The sequence below is a fragment of the Balaenoptera acutorostrata genome, chromosome 11, assembly GCF_949987535.1.
Source record: "Balaenoptera acutorostrata chromosome 11, mBalAcu1.1, whole genome shotgun sequence".
In the NCBI taxonomy this organism is placed as follows: domain Eukaryota; kingdom Metazoa; phylum Chordata; class Mammalia; order Artiodactyla; family Balaenopteridae; genus Balaenoptera; species Balaenoptera acutorostrata.
In genome coordinates this window covers 39496503-39522435 of record NC_080074.1, presented here as the reverse complement: position 1 = coordinate 39522435, position 25933 = coordinate 39496503, and the positions used below count along the sequence as shown (strand labels likewise).

At 37.0% G+C, this 25933-nt stretch overlaps 1 protein-coding gene across 2 annotated transcripts in view; it reads left to right on the top strand.

The window, feature by feature from the left end:
- Window positions 1-25933, top strand: part of OTOGL (otogelin like) — a 150955-nt gene that overhangs the window by 96570 nt on the left and 28452 nt on the right. For both annotated transcript variants that reach the window (XM_057556858.1, XM_057556857.1), the window contains 9 exons: window positions 2877-2956; window positions 3266-3334; window positions 14368-14441; window positions 17586-17763; window positions 18023-18165; window positions 18413-18436; window positions 18529-18621; window positions 20616-20805; window positions 23556-23770. In XM_057556858.1, the coding sequence (XP_057412841.1) occupies window positions 2877-2956; window positions 3266-3334; window positions 14368-14441; window positions 17586-17763; window positions 18023-18165; window positions 18413-18436; window positions 18529-18621; window positions 20616-20805; window positions 23556-23770 (1066 nt within the window). The remainder of the gene's footprint in view (window positions 1-2876; window positions 2957-3265; window positions 3335-14367; window positions 14442-17585; window positions 17764-18022; window positions 18166-18412; window positions 18437-18528; window positions 18622-20615; window positions 20806-23555; window positions 23771-25933) is intronic.

Below are 25933 nucleotides of genomic sequence, written 5' to 3'. Positions count from 1 at the left end.
ACTGAAAATTGTTCGTTGGATTTGGTGATCTGGAGAATAGGAAGAGGCAAAATGGAGATAAGCAATGTAACAGCTTTTTTTTTTTTTTTAAGGAGTTTTGTTGTAAAGGAGAACAGAGAAGTGCAACCGTAGTAGGAGGGAATATTTTTAAAAGAATCATTTTCTATTAGTCATTTATGAGCTTCTGCTCTACAACAAACACTGGCACCAGAAAAGGTTCTGGCATATGAGTAAATGAGATGTAGCCCTTATTTCAAGGAGCTCACAGTCTTTAGGAAGAAGACAGGAACAACAGCAGATAACTGACAATACAGGGGAAAGAAGGCTGGAGGAATAACCACCACCACAACTAGCACATTGAAGTATTTACAGCATGACACACACTGTGCTAAGTGCTGTACAACTGGTAATCTCATTATTCCCATTTTCAGAAGAGAAAACAAACCGAGGCACAGAGAAGTTAAGCAACTTGCCTCAGACCATACAGTTTGCAGGCAGTAGAGCCAGAGTTTGAACAACTACATCCTGTTGGGTAACAGGTGCTATGGGAACAGAGAGAAGGAAATGATGTTTCTGTTTATTTTCTTAAAAAAAACAACCAGTTCTTTCTGAAAAGAAGTCTTCACCATTCACTTGGACCCCTCACATTCACAAACCTATTTCCTGTCTCTTCTGGGAGCCATCGGGAGGAGGGGAAATAACAGGGGCCCCATAGGAAGGAGAGCACGTGGGGGAGGAAGGAAGAAAGAGAGAGGGGCAAGGCCAGCCCTGGCACTGGGGAGGAAACGGAGCTATATTCTGAAGTGGCATTTGGCTAGTTTATTTCTTGTGGCATACCCAGTCTCCAGGGTGGTTGAACCCAGATCCTCAGTGCTTCCATTGTTTGGTCTGTAGCTCCCCCAAAGTTTCTTTTTTGGTATAGTTAGAACGCAGAGAAGAGACTCGGCGTGAAACTTCACCCCTGCCAAGCTGTTTCTCATCTCTGTCTTCACCACTATTTCCTTTCTACTTCTTCCGGTTCCCTGGGCTGAGGCACCTCATTATGGCTCCTCCTGGTACTTGAGGTCCTGAGGGGAGACTCAGGTTCTGAGCTGGCGTGTCAACGTAGCCCTGCACGCCTCCTCCAAGTCCCCAGCAGAACCACCCTGCTTGTTCTAGATGATTTCAGTTTCTGGCACATAGCAAGTGTTGAAAATAAAAATATCTAGTGGAAATGAGAACTTTTATGAGAAAAGATACCAACTAGCATACCACAGAGCCCATATGTAAGTAGAGCTATCCCTATTACATAATATACCTATTATAAGAACTGTTCTACATCTGAGGCATAGTTATCAGTCAGACGTTGACTAGATTACCAGTTGTATGACAAAATAAAGAGGACCCTGCTGTGTGCATCCATGACGACATTTTAAAGGAACAAGTTACTGGGTTTTGGAAGATGATTTTAAAACGATAGCTGTGGTTTTGACTTGCATAAAGCAACTGCAGGATAATTGAGTTGCTTAAAAAATGATGTTTATTTAATGTGAGGATAACCAGCTGGCCCTAGTATTTTCAGTAATCTAGTAACTTTTTTGCTTGACAGAGTTTAGAGTAGGATAGGAATATCATATACTGGTTAAAATTTTATTATTTAAGTTCACTTTATGAAATAAATAATTGGTCTTATAAGCTGAGCTATTAATGTTTTTAAAAAAAATATGTGAAGGAAGTATCCAAGAGATGGCCAAAGGGGCTTCTGTTAAAAGAGAAATTAGCTTTTCTTGGTTTTGGATTTCCTTCCATGAACGAGTGCCCTCTGGTGGCAACACATGTCCCTAGTGTCAAGTTAGTTCATTTCCACACTGAATTGGAAAGGGGCTGTATTTTTGGTCCAAATTTTTTACTTTATAGATAAGGCAATTGGAAATGTTTTAAAATATTAAAATTAGTATCATAGCCTGCTGGTGTATTTGAGAGGCAGATAAGCAAGCCTTTTTTAAACTATATGTACAGTAATTCTCTAGTATGTATGAATCTAATAATTGGTTGTACATGAAGGATATATTTCTTTTGAATCAGAATAAACTGGACTCTGAGCCCCAACTGAATGAGAAGGAAGACTTTATCTCAGTCATTATCTTGGTTTCATTCCCTTAGAGGATAAGCATTCAGGATGGTCCTGCCTGTTTTTGGCCCCCGATTCCCAAGCCCATGCTTCTTGAAATGTGGGCCTCCTGATTTCATGTGCCCACACACAAGACCAGACGTTTTGGGGCTTGAAATTCAGTCTCCTTAGGCTCATATACAACCACGTCCTCTCAGAGCACAGCCACTATTTTGGGCACAGGCCCTGAGGCTCTTGAGAACTGCAGCCTCTGCCACCCTCTTCCCTGTTCTCAGAGAAGAGCATGTCCCACCTCCATCTCTGCCACCCAGAGATTCCTAGTTACTTTTCGATGACTTCAGGGCTTAATAATCAGCAGGGAGAGCCCCTGAACATCCTGTTTTTGTTCTACCAACGTCTTTATGGATATTCAAAGAGTGTGTCTCTCTGCTTATATGTGGGGGAGTATAGGAAAGTAACAGTATGATGAACATAGAGTAAAATCACAATTACAGAACATGGCCTTAGTGTGTCCCAAACATAAGTGTATGTTTTGAATATTCTGTGTTCAGATTCTGTCTCAGTCATGAATATTTCTTTATCATCCACTAGCTTGTGATTTCATACAATGAGGTATGATGGAATAATAGCAAGCAGAGCACTGCTTAGTGCTTGACAAGGAGAACAGAAGAATTTTAGGAAAACTGTATCTTAGTTTCCTATATTAAATGTAATATATTTTTATATTAAAATTTTTTTCTTACTTTAATTTTTTTTTCATTTAAAGGGTTGAAGGATGCTTGCCCTACTGCCCTAAAAGTATGATCCTTGATGAAGTCACTCTCAAGTGTGTTTACCCAGAAGACTGTAAGTGTGAACCTTACTTCACTTATTCTGAAAAGTAAAATACTTGAATATTTTTTTATATGATGGCAAGTGACTATGAACAGAAGTTTTAGACAGACAATAAACCTTCATGACATTCTTATTCATTGTCCTTTTCAAAGTTTTTGGATTCTGAATTACTTTCTAAACCATGTAAGTCTTTGCTCTCACATTCCTCCTGCATCCTCTCTCCCAAAATATTTTCCTTAAAGCTAAACATCCTTATATGAACTATATGGGCTTCACTTTAAGCAAAACAGATTAAAGAAGAGTATCTTTGCTTCTTTGTAGGCATACCTCTGATTCCCACAGAACCAGCATTAATTTCTCCAGGTAAGCCATCTCTACCCATGTTTACAGGTATCGTTACAACTTTAGACACTAAACTTAGCATCATGTAATTTAAATCTTGGCACTCCTAAACAGCTGCTGGTGTTAGTACTATCCCATCCACGAGAGAACCCAGCAGTCACTTTGGTCTCACTAAGTAGCTATTCACTGGATCAACAAGCCACATTTTCAGAATGGCTTCCACCTTTGGTCCACCTCTGTACCATTTCAGTTAGTATAGATAATAAGAACTTCCCTCATGTCTTTGCCTAGAATTTAGCTTTTACTAAATTCTGATTAAATTTTCACAGTGACTAAGTTGACGCTGAAGAGACTTTAAGGCAAATGAAGTCATCCTCTAAGCACTTTTATTCTCATTCCTGTGTTCTCTCCCAGCCTCTGGAGGAGGCATTCTGGGCTCAAACCCTCACTTCGCTCCCTCCCTGTGAAACTTGCCTCAGGAAAGGATTGAATAAATCCACTCACAGTGAGGCTTGACAAACCTAATGTATTGTATCTCCTGGGGTTATAATTTAGAAAAATTCAGATATTTATTCTTTAAATATGTTTGACAAGCTTTCATTGAGTGTCAACGCTGCCAGGTACTGTCCTGACACTGGGGGTGGGGAGGGGGGAGGAAGGGAGAATGGTGAACAAATCACAGCCCCAACCCTAAAACAGCGAATAGTCCATAGGCTGTCATGATATTACAGTAGGAGTAAGTACAAGCGGTAAGCAGGAGGGGTCTTATACTTATTTTGGACGTGTGGTCTCAGTTGGGTAACAGAAGGTCAGAGGTGGATAGCTAGGAAAAGGAGGAAATGTGTGCACATGCAAAGGCCTGCAGCCGAGAGGGAACCTGTCACACAGAGGGGCTCCAAGCAGGTCATCGCACCTTGAGAGTGTGGTGTGGGGGAATTGTGCCAAGAGATGGTGTGGAAGAGATGTTTAGAGGCCAGATCACAAATGGCCCATGACAGGAAATTGTTGGGTTTGTGTTTTTTTCTGAAGGCCATGGCAAATCACTGGAGGATTATAATAAGTCCTGTGACATCTTCCAAATAATAGTCTCACTACAATCATCGCTATTACTACTACTCTTTTTCTTTCTTTCTTTCTTTTTTTTTAAAGAAATTCACATTCTTTTTTATTTATTTATTTATGGCTGTGTTGGGCCTTCATTTCTGTGCGAGGGCCTTCTCTAGTTGCGGCAAGCGGGGACCACTCTTCATCGCGGTGCGTGGGCCTCTCACCGCCGCGGCCTCTCTTGTTGCGGGGCACAGGCTCCAGATGCGCAGGCTCAGTAATTGTGGCTCACGGGCCCAGTTGCCCCGTGGTATGTAGGATCTTCCCAGACCAGGGCTCGAACCCGTGTCCCCTGCATTGGCAGGCAGACTCTCAACCACTGTGCCACCAGGGAAGCCCTCTTTTTCTTTTTAATTATGATATTTATTTTTTATTTTTATTTTTATTTTTTTCACACACACACACTGTATTTTATTTTTACAAGAGATAAATAAACTGACACCAAGCATTGTAAATGGATGACCACGACAAAAGCAACATAGTTGCAATTACCAAACACGAAACACACTCATACTATGTCATAATATTGACATTCAGTCCAGTAATCCTCCACTGTAACAGCTCCTTTACTTTGCAGTGAAAATTGATTTGTATAGTTTTTGCCTCTGAGTCCTTGTGGGATTTTTTTTTTTTATTCAAACAGAAAGTCACAAAGATTATAATCATCCTCATCAGTTCACTCAGTCCCATGTAATTAATTTTTTTTATCTTGATCTTTTGTTAGAACTTTTATGAATTCATCAGTTTTCCATTAGAGTTCTGAAAATGCTTACTCATTCAGTTCAGCAGTACAGTCAGTTACCAGAAACCTGTACTTGTCAGAGTTTTTCCCATGAATTCCTTGAAGATGAAACCCTTTTATAGGAACATTTTTGCAAAAGCATCAGAGTACACCCAGAACTGTCTGTAAATGACAAAAGACTTAAAAATGACCACGGTTAAAGATTTGATGAAAGTTCATAATAATGCAATTGACAAGGAAATTTAGTTATTTCTGAGATATACATTTTAAAGTAATAACTAGAGTTATGACTTATAACATTATACCAGAACATATAAGATTTTTAGAAATTTCATGTAATATCTGAAACATTTATATTAACATATTTCCATACAAATAACCCAAAGAAAGTTTAGTATTAGTTGTTTTTATTGTTTGTTTGTTTTTTTATACTGCAGGTTCTTATTAGTCATCAATTTTATACACATCAGTGTATACATGTCAGTCCCAATCACCCAATTCAGCACACCACCATCCCCACCCCACCGTGGTTTTCCCCCCTTGGTGTCCACATGTTTGTTCTCTACATCTGTGTCTCAACTTCTGCCCTGCAAACCGGTTCATCTGTACCATTATTCTAGGTTCCACATACATGTGTTAATATACAATATTTGTTTCGCTCTTTCTGACTTACTTCACTCTGTATGACAGTCTCTAGATCCATCCACGTCTCAACAAATGACTCAATTTCATGCCTTTTTATGGCTGAGTAATATTCCATTGTATATATGTACCACATCTTCTTTATCCATTCGTCTGTCGATGGGCATTTAGGTTGCTTCCATGACCTGGCTATTTTAAATGGTGCTGCAATGAACATTGGGGTGCATGTGTCTTTTTTTTTTTTTTTTTTTTTTTAGGATTTTCTTATTTATTTATTTATTTATTTATTTATTTTTGGCTGTGTTGGGTCTTCGGTTCGTGCGAGGGCTTTCTCCAGTTGCGGCAAGCGGGGACCGCCCTTCATCGCGGTGCGCGGGCCTTTCTCTATCGCGGCCCCTCCCGTCGCGGGGCACAGGCTCCAGACGCGCAGGCTCAGCAATTGTGGCTCACGGGCCCAGCTGCTCCGTGGCATGTGGGATCTTCCCAGACCAGGGCTCGAACCCGTGTCCCCTGCATTAGCAGGCAGATTCTCAACCACTGCGCCACCAGGGAAGCCCAGCATGTGTCTTTTTGAATTATGGTTTTCTCTGGGTATACGCCCAGTAGTGGGATTGCTGGGTCATATGGTAATTCTATTTTTAGTTTTTTCAGGAACCTCCATACTGTTCTCCATAGTGGCTGTATCAATTTACATTCCCACCAACAGTGCAAGAGGGTTCCCTTTTCTCCACATGCTCTCCAGCATTTGTTGTTTGTAGATTTACTGATGATGCCCATTCTAACTGGTGTGAGGTGATACCTCATTGTAGTTTTGATTTGCATTTCTCTAATAATTAGTGATGTTGAGCAGCTTTTCATGTGCTTCTTGGCCATCTGTATGTCTTCTTTGGAGAAATGTCTATTTAGGTCTTCTGCCCATTTTTGGATTGGGTTGTTTGTTTGTTTAATATTGAGCTGAATGAGCTGTTTATATATTTTGGAGATTAATCCTTTATCTGTTTGCAAATATTTTCTCCCATTCTGAGGGTTGTCTTTTCTTCTTGTTTATGGTTTCCTTTGCTGTGCAAAAGCTTTTAAGTTTCATTAGGTCTCATTTGTTTATTTTTGTTTTTATTTCCATTACTCTAGGACGTGGATCAAAAAAGATCTTGCTGTGATTTATGTCAAAGAGTGTTCTTCCTATGTTTTCCTCTAAGAGTTTTATAGTGTCCGGTCTTACATTTAGGTCTCGAATCCATTTTGAGTTTATTTTTGTGTATGGTGTTAGGGAGTGTTCTAATTTCATTCTTTTACATGTAGCTGTCCAGTGTTCCCAGCACCACTTATTGAAGAGACTGTCTTTTCTCCATTGTATATCTTTGCCTCCTTTGTCATAGAGTAGTTGACCATAGGTGCGTGGGTTTATCTCTGGGCTTTCTATCTTGTTCCATTGATCTATGTTTCTGTTTTTGTGCCAGTACCATATTTTCTTGATTACTGTAGCTTTGTAGTATAGTCTGAAGTCAGGGAGTCTGATTCCTCCAGCTCTGTTTTTTTCCCTCAAGACTGCTTTGGCTTTTCGGGGTCTTTGTGTCTCCATACAAATTTTAAGATGATTTGTTCTAGTTCCGTAAAAAATGCCATTGGTAATTTGATAGGGATTGCATTGAATCTGTAGATTGCTTTGGGTAGTATAGTCATTTTCACAATATTGATTCTTCCAATCCAAGAACATGATATATCTCTCCATCGGTTTATATCATCTTTAATTTCTTTCATCAGTGTCTTATAGTTTTCTGCATACAGGCCTTTTGTCTACCTAGGTAGGTTTATTCCTAGGTATTTTATTCTTTTTGTTGCAATGGTAAATGGGAGTGTTTCCTTAATTTCTCTTTGAGATTTTTCATCATTAGTGTATAGGAATGCAAGAGATTTCTGTGCATTAATTTTGTATCCTGCAACTTTATCAAATTCATTGATTAGCTCTAGTAGTTTTCTGGTGGCATTTTTAGGATTCTCTACGTATAGTATCATGTCATCTGCAAACAGTGACAGTTTTAATTCTTCTTTTCCAATTTGTATTGCTTTTATTTCTTTTTGTCTCTGATTGCCGTGGCTAGGACTTCCAAAACTATGTTGAATAATAGTGGTGAGAGTGGACATCCTTCTCTCATTCCTGATCTTAGAGGAAATGCTTTCAGGTTTTCACCATTGAGAATGATGTTTGCTGTGGGTTTGTCGTAAATGGCCTTTTTTATGTTGAGGTAGGTTCCCTCTATGCCCACTTTCTGGAGAGTTTTTATCATAAATGGGTGTTGAATTTTGTCAAAAGCTTTTTCTGCATCTATTGAGATGATCATATGGTTTTTATTCTTCAATTTGTTAATATGGTGTATCACATTGATTGATTTGCATATATTGAAGAATCCTTGCATCCCTGGGATAAATCCCACTTGATCATGGTGTATGATCCTTTTAAATGTGTTGTTGGATTCTGTTTGCTAGTATTTTGTTGAGGATTTTTGCATCTACATTCATCAGTGATATTGGTCTGTAATTTTCTTTTTTTGTAGTATCTTTGTCTGGTTTTGGTATCAGGGTGATGGTGGCCTCATAGAATGAGTTTGGGAGTGTTCCTTCCTCTGCAATTTTTTGGAAGAGTTTGAGAAGGATGGGTGTTAGCTCTCCTCTAAATGTTTGATAGAATTCACCTGTGAAGCCATCTGGTCCTGGACTTTTGTTTGTTGGAAGATTTTTAATCACAGTTTCAATTTCATTACTTGTGATTGGTCTGTTCATATTTTCTGTTTCTTCCTGGTTCAGTCTTGGAAGGTTATACCTTTCTAAGAATTTGTCCATTTCTTCCAGGTTGTCCATTTTATTGGCATAGAGTTGCTTGTAGTAGTCTCTTAGAATGCTTTGTATTTCTGCGGTGTCTGTTGTAACTTCTCCTTTTTCATTTCTAATTTTATTGATTTGAGTCCTCTCCCTCTTTTTCTTGATGAGTCTGGCTAATGGTTTATCAATTTTGTTTACCTTCTCAAATAACCAGCTTTTAGTTTTATTGATCATTGCTATTGTTTTCTTTGTTTCTATTTCATTTATTTCTGCTCTGATATTTATGAGTTCTTTCCTTCTGCTAACTTTGGGTTTTGTTTGTTTTTCTTTCTCTAGGTCCTTTAGGTGTAAGGTTAGATTGTTTACTTGAGATTTTTCTTGTTTCTTGAGGTAGGCTTTTATAGCTATAAACTTCCCTCTTAGAACTGCTTTTGCTGCATCCCATAGGTTTTGGATCGTCGTGTTTTCATTGTCATTTGTCTCTAGGTATTTTTTGATTTCCTCCGTGATCTCTTGGTTATACAATAACGTATTGTTTAGCCTCCATGTGTTTGTGTTTTTTACATTTTTTCCCCTGTAATTGATTTCTAATCTCATAGCGTTGTGGTCAGAAAAGATGCTTGATATGATTTCAATTTTCTTAAATTTACTGAGGCTTGTTTTGTGACCCAAGATGTGATCTATCCTGGAGAGTGTTCCGTGCGCACTTGAGAAGAAAGTGTAATCTGCTGTTTTTGGATGGAATGTCCTATAAATATGAATTAAATCTATCTGGTCTATTGTGTCATTTAAAGCTTCTGTTTCCTTATTTATTTTCATTTTGGATGATCTGTCCATTGGTGTAAGTGAGGTGTTAAAGTCCCCCACTATTAATGTGTTACTGTCAATTTCCTCTTTTATAGCTGTTAGCAGTTGCCTTATGTATTGAGGTGCTCCTATGTTGGGTGCATATATATTTATAATTGTTATATCTTCTTCTTGGATTGATCCCTTGATCATTATGTAGTGTCCTTCCTTGTCTCTTGTAGCATTCTTTAAGTCTATTTTGTCTGATATGAGTATAGCTACTCCAGCTTTCTTTTGATTTCCATTTGCAGGGAATATCTTTTTCCATCCCCTCACTTTCACTCTGTATGTGTCCCTAGGTCTAAAGTGGGTCTCTTGTAGACAGCATATATATGGGTCTTGTTTTTGTATCCATTCAGCCAGTCTGTGTCTTTTGGTTGGGGCATTTAATCCATTCACGTTTAAGGTAATTATCGATATGTATGTTCCTATGACCATTTTCTTAATTGTTTTGGGTTTGTTTTTGTAGGTCCTTTTCTTCTCTTGTGTTTCCCACTTAGAGAAGTTCCTTTAGCATTTGTTGTAGAGCTGGTTTGGTGGTGCTGAATTCTCTTAGCTTTTGCTTTTCTGTAAAGCTTTTGATTTCTCCATCGAATCTAAATGAGATCCTTGCCGGGTAGAGTAATCTTGGTTGTAGGTTCTTCCCTTTCATTACTTTAAGTATATCATGCCACTCCCTTCTGGCTTGCAGAGTTTCTGCTGAGAAATCAGCTGTTAACCTTATGGGAGTTCCCTTGTATGTTATTTGTCGTTTTTCCCTTGCTGCTTTCAGTAATTGTTCTTTGTCTTTAATTTTTGCCAATTTGATTACTATGTGTCTCGGTGTGTTTCTCCTTGGGTTTATCCTATGTGGGACTTGCTGCGCTTCCGGGACTTGGGTGGCTATTTCCTTTCCCATGTTAGGGAAGTTTTCGACTATAATCTCTTCAAATATTTTCTCTGGTCCTTCCTCTCTCTCTTCTCCTTCTGGGACCCCTATAATGCGAATGTTGTTGCATTTAATGTTGTCCCAGAGGTCTCTTAGGCTGTCTTCATTTTTTTTCATTCTTTTTTCTTTAGTCTGTTCCACAGCAGTGAATCCCACCATTCAGTCTTCCAGGTCACTTATCCGTTCTTCTGCCTCATTTATTTTGCTATTGATTCCTTCTAGTGTATTTTTCATTTCAGTTATTGTATTGTTTGTGTCTGTTTGTTTGTTCTTTAATTCTTCTAGGTCTTTGTTAAACATTTCTTGCATTTTCTTGATCTTTGCCTCCATTGTTTCTCCGAGGTCCTGGATCATCTTCACTATCATTATTCTGAATTCTTTTTCTGGAAGGTTGCCTATCTCCACTTCATTTAGTTGTTTTTCTGGGGTTTTATCTTGTTCCTTCATCTGGTACATAGCCCGCTGCCTTTTCATCTTGTCTATCTTTCTGTGAATGTGGTTTTTGTTCCACAGGCTGCAGGATTGTAGTTCTTCTTGCTTCTGCTCTCCGCCCTCTGGTGGATGAGGCTATCCAAGAGGCTTGATGGGAGAGACTGATGATGGGTAGAGCTGACTGTTGCTGTGGTGGTCAGAGCTCCATAAAACTTTAATCCACTTGACTGTTGATGGGTGGGGCTGGGTTCCCTCCCTGTTGGTTGTTTGGCCTGAGGCAACCCAACACTGGAGCCTACCTGGGCACTTTGGTGGGGCTAATGACAGACTCTGGGAGGGCTCACACCAAGGAGTACTTCCCAGAACTTCTGCTGCCAGTGTCCTTGTCCCCATGGTGAAACAGAGCCACCCCCCGCCTCTGCAGGAGGCCCTCCAACACTAGCAGGTAGGTCTGGTTCAGTCTCCCCCGGGGTCACTGCTCCTTACCCTGGGTCCCGATGTGCACACTGCTTTGTGTGTGCCCTCCAAGAGTGGAGTCTCTGTTTCCCCCAGTCCTGTCGAAGTCCTGCAATCAATTCCCACTCGGCTTCAAAGTCTGATTCTCTAGGAATTCCTCCTCCCGTTGCCGGACCCCCAGGTTGGGAAGCCTGACGGGGGGCTCAGAACCTTCACTCTAGTGGGTGGACTTCTGTGGTATAAGTGTTCTCCAGTCTGCGAGTCACCCACCCACCAGTTATGGGATTTGATTTTACTGTGATTGCGCCCCTCCTACTGTCTCATTTTGGCTTCTCCTTTGTCTTTGGATGTGGGGTATCTTTTTTGGTGAGTTCCAGTGTCTTCCTATCGATGATTGTCCAGCAGCTAGTTGTGATTCTGGTGTTCTCGTAAGAGGGAGTGAGAGCACATCCTTCTACTCCGCCGTCTTGGTTCCTCCCCAACTCATTAGTCCTATTCTTAACAGCTACCATTTACTGAGTACTTACTATGTGTCAGGCATTGGAGTACATACTTTGCATGTATTTAATCTTTTTGAGAAAGCTAAGAGAGAGGTCTTGTTATTAGCACTGTAGAGATGAGGAATTACTCTACTGCTGTTAAATTTTAGGCATCAGTGAATTTAGTATAGTTTAAAGCATATTTTGAGAGGGGCTGGTGGTACTTTCCCTGTGTTGTATAATCTACGATGTGAATAAGTTTAGAATAACACTGCATGTACTAAATCTGGGACATACACTGTTAATTCCTCTAAGTACTGCTGTCTACTTTGCATTCTGTAATATCCCCCCAAAACAATAGTCATTGTATATTTTAAACATCTAAGACAATTTAAAGTACCGTGGTCACTATATTGGGGAGATAGATTTTACTCCATGACCCTCAGGAGTAAGAAAACTACCCTGTAAAATTATTTTTATTTGTAGGTGATATGATCCTGTATACAGATTATTCTAAAGAATCCACTAAAACCTGTTAGCACTAATTAATGGGCAAATAGTAATACATCAACAAACTTGCAGAAGAAAAGACCAGTGACTAAAATCAATTGTGTTTCTATGTACTAGCAATGAACAATCTAAAAATGAAATGAAGAAAGCAATTCTATTTACAGTAGCATAAATTATGTAGGAATACATTTGGCAAAAGTAGTATATGACTTGTACAGTGAAAACTACAAAATGTTATTGAAGGAATTAGGAAGATCAAAATAAATGGAAAGCCATCTCATGTTCCTGGAAGACTTAATATTGCTAAAATGACAATACTCCCAAATTTTATTTACAGATTTAATGCAATACCTATCAAAATCCCAGTTACTTCTTTGCAGACATTGACAAACTGACCCTACATTCATATGGAAATGCAGGGAACCTAGAATAGCCAAAATAATCTTGAAAAAGGACAAAGTTGTAGGACTCATACTTTCCAATTTAAAACTTACTACAAAGCTATAGTTATTACGACAAGCTTGATTATTATAATTCTACCCCAAGACAGTGCTTATAACCCATTGATGATTTTAGAAAACAATGGACTACTTTATTGCTGAGACCACTCAGACCCCCAGTTATCAGAATTTTTCATGACTCTGTGCTTGCTCTGGGCTGGAACTTTGTCTGCTATTACTATGCTCAAACATTTATGATGATGGAAATGAAGATATTTAAGTCTGTAAAAATATCATATTCTCTAGAAGATACAACATCTAATATACCATGAACACTGTTTATAGGACCGAGCAATGGGAATTTTTATTCTACTTCATTTATTTTGTAAGTTAGAAGCCATAAAAATAAGTACAAAATTAAGGTTATTTATGGAATTTATTTAACAACAAAAAAAAGTTTTGTCTAATGTCATTGTGGTAGGCTGAATAATGGCCCTCCAAAGATGTCCATGTCTTAATCCCCAGAATTTATAAATATGGGACCTTACATGCTAAAGGGACTTTGCAGATGTGATAAAGTTAACAATTTTGAGATGGGGAAGTTATCCTGGATTATCCATGTGAGCCCAATATAATCACAAGGGTCCTTATAAAAGAGAAGGAGGAGGGTCAGAGTCAGAGAAGGTATCACATGTCAGATGTCAGAATCAGCAGGGAAGGAGAAAGGGAGGGAGGGAGAGAAAGAGAGAGAGAGAGAAATTGAGATTTGAAGATATTATTCTGTGGCTTTGAAGATGGAAGAAGGGACCATGAGTATTCAGGCAATCCATAGTTGGAAAAGGCAAGGAAACAGATTCTTCCATAGGGGCTCCAGAAGGAGTACAGCCCTTGCTGATATCTTGATTTTAGGACTTCGGACTTCCAGAACCACAAGATAATAATTTGGTAATGTTTCAGAACACTAAATTTGTAATCATTTGTTTACAGCAGTTATAGGAAACTAATATAGTCATTTTTAGACGGTATCAACAATGGACACTGCAGTTACAGCTAGACAAAATTTCAGCCATTCATTTTCACTCTTCTACAGTCCTTCAGACTTTGAATATTTTAGAGATACCTTTAGTACTAACAAAAAGCTTTGGAAGAAGTCTTACAAATGTGTTTACCAGTTGTGTTTTCTCTTTCCATGGATAACTCCTTCGCCACACCCACCAACTGGGGTCTCCAGTGGTCCACAGCATCAACTATTCTGCTTGCAAGGAAAACATTTTAGAGATTCACCAGGGAAATGAATCAGCCTCACTACTCATTTTAGAAATGCAACAAAATTTGTAACTCCTGAGCAATCTTTAGCGATCCTATTGATATTTCTATCTGTTCAAACAATTGTGTTGACACCAACAAGGCAGTGAAGATGTTTCTAGGATGGTGCTTAAAAGCCAGTGCTCTGGAATCAAAATTGCCAAGTTCGAATTCTGCCTCTGACACCAGCTTACCTCTCTACACCTTAGTCTCCTTATCTGTAAAATGACAATAATATTATTATCTACTTCGCAGCGTTCTTGTTAGAATTAAATGAAATAATCTATATAAAATTTCTTAACATGGTCTCTATCACAAATGAGTTTTATATATGATCAATACCACTTCACTAATGCAGGGGACCTCTTCATTTCCTTCAGGTCCAGAAATGATTACTCCATCAGACTTCACTGCGTTTGACAAGCTAACACCTACGACAGGTTTGGAATGTGAGGTATGACTGAGTAATCTCTTCAGCTATTTGTCATTTCCTTATTGTGTCTATTCATGTTTCTGTATCACTATCCAGATGCTATTAAACTTCTTTTGGTATGCTCTCTAGTCTTTCTTTGCTAAATTAAATAAGCATTACATTTTAACAATTTTATTTCCTTAACTGTCAGATATTTCTTATTAATTAGACTCTGGTCACACTAAGAAAAACAAATACAATGCAAATGAAGTCTTAAGGATGATTCCTTAATAGTAGTAATTGTGTGATAGTTGTAATAATAATTATGTGTGATAAATTAATACTTTTATTTATTGATTTATTAATTGGATAATTTATTAACTTAATAATAATTATGTTTCTTTAATAATTCTTTAATGATAATAATTCTTTATAATAATAAAGAGTATATTGTGGGCTTCTCTTTGGGCATTCAAAAATATTTATTAAGCAGCTACTATATGCCGGGCACTGTGCAAGATGACAAATATATACTAGTAAGCAAAAAAAGATAAGGTCATTGAATCCCAGAGCTAGTAATTGTCTGGCTGAAACTTGTGAAATTATCTCCTTACTCCAAATATGCTACTTGTTCTGATAAACCAATGATTTATTCAACCAGTATTTATTTAGCACTATTTCTGGCTAGGAACTATTCAGATACCATAAATAAAACAATATAAAAGCAGGCAAAAATTCCTGCTTTTATGGAGTTTACATTTTATTGGATTCTGAAACAGCCAATAAGCAAAATAAATTACCAAGTTATGTAAAATTCTAGAGATTGCTGCTCAGGAGAAAAATAAAACTATTTTCAATGAAATGATCCTCACTGAGAAAGTGACTGTTACTTTAGAGCAGAAAATCTGAAGAAGTGAAAGAGTGAACCACGCAAAGAAGCAGGGCAACAGCATTCCAGGCAGAGGGGCCAGCCAAGTGCAAAGGCCCTGAGCTGAGAATGTACCTAACATCTTAAAACAATAAAAGAATAGCAAGGAGTAAAATAGTATGGAGTAAAATAGTAGGAAGTAAATTAGATTATGTAATAATAGTAGGAAATAGTAGGAAATAAACTAGATTATGTAAGGCCTGGTGGATGATTATGAAGACTGTGGCTTTCATTCTAAATGACACAGGAAGAGAAAAGGGAGATTTCTGAGCAGAGGAATTATATGATCTGATCTGTTTCAGGATCATTTTAGCTGCTGTGTTGAGAGTAGGGTGTAAAGAGATAATAGAACCAGTTAGGAGGCTACTGCAGGAATTTAGGTAAGAGATTGATGGTGATCTGGACCAGGTGATAGCATTGGAGATGGTGAGAAATGTCTGGGTTCTGGATCTATTCTGAAGGTAGAGGCTACAGAAATTGCTGAAGAATTAGATGTGAGGTGTGAATGAAAAAGAGGCATTAAGGATTCTAAGAGTTTTGCCTTGAACAACTGAAGGATAAAGTTGGCATTAATCAGGATGGGGAAATTGTGGGAAGTGAAGGTCTGGGGTGGGTATAGCCAGGAGTTCAGTTTTGCCACGTAAAAATTAAGATTCCTCTTAGACATCAAAAAGCTTTGGGTATACAGATCTGGTGAACACAAGTGGAGTTTAGGGCAGAGATCAAGTTAAGATGAAATTTTTATAATTCTCAGTGGATAAAGGGTATTTAAAATTGTGGTTAGATGAGATCACAAAGGGATTGAGTGAAGACAGGGAAGAGAGAAGGGCCACTGCAACTTCAACAGATTGAGAAACAATGACAAACATGCAAAGGATAGTAACCACTGAAATAGGAGAAAATGGAGGAGATTGTAGGTGATCTGGAAGCCAAGGAAAGAAAATATTAAGGAAGATGGAGTAATAAGCTATACTAAATATGTTAACAGGTCAGCTAGATGAGGTCTGAGAACTGATCATTGAATTTAGCAATGTGGAGTTCATTGGTGACCTTGTTAAAGATTCTTTCTGTATAGTGGAAGGTATAGATTCTTTAGGTGGTTTAGGTGTTGTTTAGGCGTTTTAGTTTTCTTCTATCTCCTTTCATTTTCTGGGAGTTGATACAACTTATACACAGAAAATTTTGCAAGACTGAACTTGACTATTTGCCTACTTTTGGCTTTTAAATTGAGAAGTCCTCTCTTAATAGTCTCACTATTTAGAAAACTTTTTACCCTCTCTTATCCTTGTTTTTTATCATGTATAACACTGGAATGATAGAAACTGACCCACGAAATTTAGGGAGAATTAAATGAAAAAGCTACTTTATTAGTGCATGATATATAATAGGTGCTAAATAGATGTTAATTTTTCTTCCTCCATCCCCTGAGATGCAGTATAGAGTAGTGGTTAAGAGCACCGGTTTTCAGAGCAACAATGCCTGAATTTAAGTTCTGACTCTACTATTTACTAGCTATGAAACTCGGGGCAAGTTAATTTGACCTTAAACCTGATTTTCTATCTATGAAATAGGGAAAAATATTAGCTCCTACCTCAGAGGGTGTTTTTGTGGGAATAAAATGGACTAATTAGAACAATGTCTGGAGCATAATAAATGTTATATTATTTATCATTGCTACAGTTATTACTATAATTTATATAGAATGTAATTTATAAAAAAATCTACCACTTATTTATTTTTTATTTATTTATCTAGAAGTCTGTGAGCTATATATAAAAAGTAATTTATAATGATTCTATCCAGGTGCTGTCAAACTGATACCACATTTGATTTTTAATGAAAAATTTGGATAATATTAAGTTGTAATTTTTTTAAACTGACATTAACAGAAGTCTTAATCATATACTAGCTTTATACAACATAATATGAAAGGTTGACTGCCACTGTATAAGTCTGCTTGCAAAACACTAATCTAGACAATTTAGGACAAGACTTCAGTTTACTCAGAAGTTGGGTATCTGGGCAATTCTGATAATCAAATCAATATTAAGGTAGAGTTTAAATGAAGTTCATACTGAGTATTTCAGAGAGGATACCTCAACAAAAAGCTGTAGTGAAATTTTAATTGTTTATCTTTCAAAAGCTTTTGTATTTAGGAAATGTACACTATAAGCAATGTGAATGGGAAGTTTAAAAATTAATTTAAAACATTAGTTGAAAATGGAAAAATATGCATTAATTTTCTTTTTTATTAACAGCCTCAACAATTTGATCCTGTTTATAATTGTACCCAATATATATGCCTTAATATGGAATGGAAGTTGTACAACTGGTCTCTTAATTGCCCAAAGGACATAGAAGTGCCTGACTGTGGTTTCCGGGGAAGACCTGTTCAAGTGAACAGCGATATTTGCTGCCCTGAGTGGGAATGTCCGTGTAAGTCTGCATTCCTTACATGGCAATCAATTTTTAATCAGGGGAGATTATTATTTTTTTTGAAGCAATCACCTCATCAAGACAAAGTTATTGTTGAACTTTCTTCATTTGATTTATGATTTTGATTCCCAGTAACTTTTAGAGTTGCTTTTTGTCAAACATAAGGAGACTAATTTAAAAGATGTTTATAAAGGAGCAGTTATTACTGTAATACAAATAATTAGTTAATAGACTAAATCTACTCTCTACCACTTTTTAGGTCGGTGTTCCATGTTGTCAGAACTCAGCATTATTACATTTGATGGAAATAATGCAGCATTGTATAGTATGGCTTCTTATATCTTAGTAAGAATTCCTGGGGAAGTTATAGTTGCTCATATTGAAAAATGTTCCATGAATCAGGTAAGTCATAATCTATTCTTTTGTCATTTCTTCATAAATCTAGTAGCGGAAGTATGTTGCAACATTAGGTATTCCCAGAGTAAGAAAGGACTCAACAACTCAATGAGATTTATCTTCTGGTACTTAAAACAAAACGCGTTTCATGTGAATATATTTAGAGGCATATAGTATTAATCCAAATAATGTTTTTAAAAGTCAAGTAATGTATTTTTTTTAAATGTTTTTTCTGTATACTTTTTTTTTTCAGAATGGAAACTCATTTAAAAAGCTAGTGAGTATCTGCAAAATGTCTAGTGAATTCCTTATGTTTATTGCTAAAATTATGTTTAACTCCATAAAGTTTCAATTTTCTTTCAAATTAAGGCTTCCTCTGGAAGAACCTCTGGACTTTGTTTTAAGAAGTTAAATTTGACCACATCTCTGCATAAAGTACTTGTCAATCGGGCAGCAAGAAAGGTAGGAACACAAAGTTAAAGCATATCCTCATAATGGATGAAATTGAGAAATTATATAAGCACACTTATTTCCAAAAAGAGGGGAAATTAAACATATCAGTGGACTTTCATTGCTATGATGTCTAATCATTCTTTTCATGGACAGTTTAAAATGTGTTTCATACTATTATATGTCTCCTACCATAACATGCCAACTGTTGCAAGTGTTTCTCCCCTTTTGAGGTTAACTGAAACAGCCATGTTAAACATGCTAAAGCTCTCTTGGATAATATGAGTGGCCAGGCTTCTTAGTGTCAGAGTTAATGTTTAGTGTTTCAAATTAGACAAAGTAGAAATGATGTGAAAGAGAGGATCATAAGGTTGCAAAGGGTAGCAGCCAAGAATACCCAAACGAAGACTACTGAGAGAAAAACAGATGGAAAGAGTAGTTTTGAAATGTTGACACCATTAATTGATAGCTTAAAAAAATGAAGGAATATTTAAATTTATTGAAATGAACTGAAGAAGAGCAATGCATCATTAAAAAGTTGGAAAGGAGCCATTTGATTTTACAGGAAAAACCTTTATCCAAAGGAATTATATTTACCAAATAGAAGTGAGTTATAAGCTGGATGCTTCACTCAGATCTACATGGTCTCTCAAAAATATAAAAAAATAATTTATAAAGATTTTGCTCAAAATGGCTGAGATGTTATATGCTTTCTGGAAATAATTCTGTTAGCACAGGACATACATTCTGGACTGGAAACAGTGTTAAAGCGAGCCTAAAATGCAGTAAGATATCAGAAAGTTTAATTTTAAGGCAAACTTAAAATATATGAATGTGTTACTTTTTTGGACACGAGAATTTCTATATATACCTTTGATTTTAATGAGGTTGGTATATTAACAGGAAGTAGGTGGGAAATTAAACTCAAACCTGGTCCGTGCTGTTGTTGTGAACGTTTGGTTGGAAGGGCTTATTTTTGGCCTCAGCTGAACTGATGGCTGGTGATGTATTCAGTTGAAAATTTATTAACTTAAAAAATCATTTAGTGAGTTTATGTGATAAAATGACACAGGTCCTGATCTCAAGTAACTTGCAGTTGTGTGTGGGGTGCATAAATGTAATTATCTGCCAATTAAAAGGAAGTAGGAGCTATAGTGATAGAGTGATGACCAAGATACCATGGAAACAGAGATACAGGTCATTTAAAAATGCAGTTTATAGGAGGGTCAAGTGGATATTTTTGGAGGAGGTGACACCTAAGATAAATCTTAAAGAATGAGTAGAAATTAACCAGGCAAAGAAGGCTGTTTCAGCTTGAGTGTGGCAAGAGGAGGAAGATATAAAGATGAGAAATTGGATGGTTAGTCAGATAGAACTCTGAGAAATTTACTGCTAGTTACAGCTCATGGTTCCATGTCATCATTGTTATTTAAAGCACTGTTTTCAAAGTAAAAATCCTTGGATTCCTTATATTAGTATTACCAAGAAAACGTGTTAAAAATATAAGATCTAGGATCCAATCCAAACCTTGGAAGTAGAATTTTGGTAATCTTAATCTTTACCAAGCTTCACAGATGGTTATTATGAACATTATAATTAAACAAATACTGATTTAGAAGATTAAATAGAGGACCCAGATTAAAGAAAATATCCTGAAAAAAACTTTATTATCTTTAATTTATATTAGGAGGTAATGGTATAATCAACATATATTGGGGGAAACATAAAAAAGCATATATAACTTAGAAGAAAGTTAGGTTTTGAAGAGAATAAAGGGCAATGAGGTTAGAACAAATATTGACTATAGCAAGACAGCAAAAGAACAATAAAAGAATTTAGGAGTTGTGAGAAACTGGCAGCAGCAGAGAAATAGATTTTTAAGCTTTGAAAAATAGTTTACATTAAATCAGAAGAAATGGAATAATCTGAATTTTCCTAATTTTTATGAGTATATATTAAAACATAAACATTGTTCTAATAGGTGTAAATGCATTATGTAATTTTAGGTAGAAGTGGATTCTATTGCGGTACCTTTGCCTTTTTCAAATCAAGATCTGTCCATAGAGGATTCTGGTTCAATGTATGTGATTACTACTCCAGCTGGACTAATCATAAAGTGGGCTCATCTTACAGGGATTGTAGACATTCATTTTGGCTCTCAATTTAACTTGTCATCCTACACAGAAGGACTTTGTGGTGAGCACTGCTTTTCAAATCTCTATTTCTTCTTCTTTTTTTTCTGTTCACATTACACCGTCTTGACCCCTCTTACCCCATTTTTTGGGTTGGAAAAGTGATGTTAACTTTCAGTTCCCCATGTGAATACTGAAGGAAGCAATGTCTTTCCATAAATGGACTTAGAAGCAAGAAATAACAGTTCAACTTGGGTATTTTATGGAAATATATGCTTACCACTGTTTCTACAATACTGTTTGTATTCCTACTAGCTCATCTTTATTAAGCATTAATGAAGTGTCAGGCATTATTTTACATACTTTAACTCATTTATTTCTAACAGTAGCCTCAATAAGTAGGCACTAGTGTTAATTTATAAGTGATAAAAATGAGGCATAGAATGATTAAAGACTTAAATAACTTTGTTTCTTATTTTTTTAAGTTTGAAATCAAAGAAAACTTAGTTAAGTCATCTTGAAAGTTATATACAGGGAACACAATGTTCTGAATATTAGTCCCAGTTTTCTTATGAAGTGTAAAGCCCAAATTTACCTTTACACTTAGGTTCCATAAGTGTAACCTAAGTGTAAAGGTACATCTTACACTTCCTTATCACAATATGTTACATAGATACATAGTGATAAGCCAAAGGAAACAAATTAGAAATATCTCTAGGTACATAACAAAATAAAAAGAACAATTCTGGCTCTGGTGTCTGCCTGAGCTATCCCCTTTACAGATGTTTAAGTGAACATCAGTTTTCTTATCTTTAAAATGGGAATAGTAAAATCTACCTTCAAAATTGTTGTTAGAGTTTAATGTAAAAGTTAACGTAAAACACTTAACACATTGCTTAATACAGTCAATAAATATTAGCTTAGTACAAATACATCTATTTTAAACTCACTAAATATTAATTGAGTAAAAGTTAATGGATCAGCTTCTGAGTGTCTGGCATTATGCTTGGTGCTGACAACTCAAAACAAATAGACCAAGTCCTTGCTCTCAACAAATTATATGAAATGCCCAAATTTCTTCTTCAAAAATGTAAAGCATTTAGTGGAAAGTTTGACTAAAATGGTTTACAATTTCCTTGCCTGTTTAGAGCATGCTAAACATAGCACAGACTTCTATGGTGACCAGGTTATCATTGTGGAAATAGTTATTGTATATACATGGTATTGGGTATACATAATAACCCAATAGATATTATTGAGTAATAACTCAGGGATTTGGGGAATGCATATTTTCTCTTCTGATTTATCACTTCTGTGTGCTATAACTTCTGCTTGATTTTCATGTTTGTTTGGTTTTTTCCTCTACTGTCAGCTCATGCTTTTATGGAGACAGTCTGCTAACTGGATTCTTAACTAATCACTATAGAGAAGGGGCTAGGGTCACCTTTTTGCTAACAAGGGTCACCCCCTAAACTTCCTGACCTCCACAATGGGAGAGCGGTGGTTTGTTAAAAGGAAAGCAGGGTGCTGGCTGATTTGAGTTGTAGTGGACAAGAGTGTGACCCAAACTGGGTATGGACACCAGAATGGGAGGTCTATATTGACAACTTGTTCTACATAGCACTGTGAAGTCTGCAGGAGTGGTGGCTGGATGGAGTTGCAATGAAAACATATTTTTACTACCAATACCTCTTCCCAGAAGAGTTTAGACTTTAAACATAGCTGATTTACAGTATAGTTCACTTAACTTGAGTTTATTTATTTATTTATTTATTTGCACTGTACTCAGTCTCCTGTATATTTACAAGTGTGGGGCAACTATGGCAGCAGAAACCTTTATTGATCTTGTTATAATTGCTTGAGGATTAAGATTTGATACTTGAAAAAAATGTTTAACTCATACCTTTTATAGCTAGGAGCCTTGGGAATTAAGAAAAAATTATGTCTTAAAGTAGGGTACGATTCAGGTAAGTTATGATCAGGGTCCTAGGCCCATTTCTCTGTACTTCCCTTGGCTTTTCACTTCACTAGATAAAAAGCAAGCTCTGTCCTCAGTTTGGCTTCCCTGAAGGAAGCTAGAGGCTATAGCAGGTCACAGCATCGCAGCCATCAATCGGCCATGTCATTGCAAGCAAGAGAGATTGTCTGTGTCCTAGAATTCCCCAGGTCAAGTCCTGAGCTTAACAATGGTTGTTCTAATGTTGAACAAATCTATGTGTCTAAGTGACTGCCACAAGCTGACTGGTTTATGCCTGGATTACCTGTAACAGTTGTTAATGAAAGGGAGTAAGGCTTACCTTTATGCTCACCAGGGCCCTCTGCTGGAGTGGTGTCATGTGCTAGGTAATGGGGCAGAGATAGTTCCTGAAGAGAAAAATTTAATGTTTTCAGGCAGGGTTTTCCTGGGGGAATAGATGCTTAGGAGGCAATCACAAAATGTCTACTATTCTGGGGAATACCCTGTCAGATTTAAGAACTAGTTCTTAAATTAGGAGATAGTGGTAATAGTGGAAGAGTGTAGGGACAGAATCAATCTCCTCTTTCTTCTTCTATGATCTTTTCACATATCTTGAATTCTAGGATTATAATTTCTTTCTTATCTGGTTAAGAGAGTTCTACACTATTTTATCAAAGAATCAGACACATAATTTTAAAAAAATCCATCAACGTTAAAGTCATAGGACATAAATTTGGCACCTGATTCAGTAAATAATTTATTCATTTTAAATCAGTTATTGAGATGATTTATTTCTGCTGCCTATATTTGGTTTAAGTGAAAAAAATTTTCCTTCTAAATGTCACACATCTTTTTAGGAATTTGCAATGAAGATCCAGATGATGATCTAAGGATGCAAAATGGCACAATCATTACGAATATGGAAGACATAGAATTATTTATTGAGAGCTGGGAAATTGAGAAATCATTTGAAGTAACAACAAGAAGGCCTGTTAGAAATTGTACTGAGCACGACTGCAGTCACTGCATTGAGTTATTAAATAGAAGAGTTTTCATCCCATGCCATAATGAAGTAAGTTGAAAGCAACCATAAATCAGAACTGTCATGTTAGACATGTTGAGAGTAAAAGCCAATAAATTCTTGTTCTTGCCATGATGTTCTTCTGCTGAGAATAGTTTATCCCCAGACCTCCTCTCAGTACGCTTTGGAATTCAAAATCATTTACTGTTTATTGACTTATAGAACAGGAAGGATAATTATCTTTTTCCCCCCATGTTTCTTTTTCTGAACTATATCTACAGCTTTCAAGAAAAATGAAATTTTGTCCTATGAATAAATGCCTCTAGGAGAAAGAGATGAATGCCATTTGATAACCCAGTATAGAAACCAAGACAGTGAGGCTTTAATCAATTCCTGGCCTCTTAGGTGCATACTTGTAATAGAATCTGTCATATATTCAATTTAATTGTTCTTTATTAGTCTCTAACTTTCTGACTTTAGGTGACTAGTAGATATTTTAAATAATCTGCATTGTTAAAAAAAGATCTGTTGTTAGAGACAAAAGACAGACAAATACATCATTTCGTGTATCATTGAATGAAAAGTTAGTGAGATCAAGTACCTACTAGGCACTGTGTTAAACTCCTATGATACAAAGATGAGTAAGACCCTCTCCTTGCTCTCAAAGAGTCTAGAAGGAAGGCAAGTCTGTGAACAGATTAATCACAATATACAATATGGAGATGCATAGGCGCCCAAGTCGGGAGAAGACTTCCCAGAGCTTTAGACATCTTAATTATTTAGAAGGATGAGTTTGCCAGGAGAGAAGAGGGAGGAAGGGAGACCTAGGCCAAGAAAACAGTATGACAGGAGCAGGGTTGCTGGAGAAGGCCATGTTAGGAAAACACTGAAATAGCTTAATGCAAGACTTACGGAGGGGCGAAGTCTGAGAAGGAGAGTGAGTGAATTGTCAAAGCAGAAGGAGTTCACTCTAGGACTTTCTGTGTTCGACCACCAAGAGTAGACGCCATAGTTCTCAGCCTGCCCTCTATGAGTTCTCTGAGGGAAAAGACAAAGGATATGAAGTCATGGGATAAAAATAGTGTATCTTTCTGGAGCTTCAGTTTTACTCAGAGATTTGCAACAAAGTAAGTTTTAAATGTTTACATTTTAAAATGCATGCATATAAAAATGAAAAAAATAGCAAATACTTTTTAACTCATTTCAGTGTCATTGTAATCTGTCTTTTTAAAGCATAAGGACTTTCAAAAATAGCATTTTTAACTGGGAACTTAGAAGGTTTATTCCATCAGGAAACTTTTCAGCTTGACTATTCAAGGCATAGTGAGGCAACACAGGGTACCATTTAGTCTATGATAGCTCCAGCTTTCCCTTAGGTTCCTCCCAGTGAATTTGATGGCAAAAGAAAGGAATGCTTGACATTTCATTTTTCCGCTTCTAATCTTCATCCTCATTTGCAAATCTCCACATAGCAGGCAGATGATCTTTTGAAAATGGAAACATGATTGGATTATTTCTCTACCTAAAATCCTTCAGTGTCTTTTAAACTATTTTCTTTAAAATTTATTTATTTATTTATTTTTGGCTGTGTTGGGTCTTCATTTCTGTGCAAGGGCTTTCTCTAGTTGCGGCGAGCGGGGGTCACCCTTCTTCGCGGTGCGCGGGCCTCTCACTATCGCGGCCTCTCTTGTTGTGGAGCACAAGCTCCAGACGCGTGGGATCTTCCCAGACCAGGGCTCGAACCTGTGTCCCCTGCACCGGCAGGCAGATTCCAAACCACTGCACCACCAGGGAAGCCCCCTTCAGTGTCTTTCACTTACCCTTAGAATATGCTCTAAATTTATCAGGGCTTATAATTTCCTCTATGCTTTGGCCTGCCTACTTTTCCAGCTTCCTCTTGTGCTACACTTTTCTTACTGGCTAAGCTCCAGGCATTTCAGTCTCCTTTCAACTGTTGCACTATTTCAAGGTTTTTCCTGCAAATGGGCTTTTATGCTTGCAGTGTCCTAAGCTAGAATACTTCCCTCCTGTGATCTGCTTTAGCATGGTGACTCCTCTTGATTCAACACATAGGCTTTAACTATGAGATCCACAAGGCAGAGAACAGGTCTGTTTTAGTCACCTTTATATTCCTCATGAATAGTACAGTGCCTGATATGTAGTTAGGTGCTCAATAAACTGTGAAAGGATGCATAAATGAATGGATGAATGGAG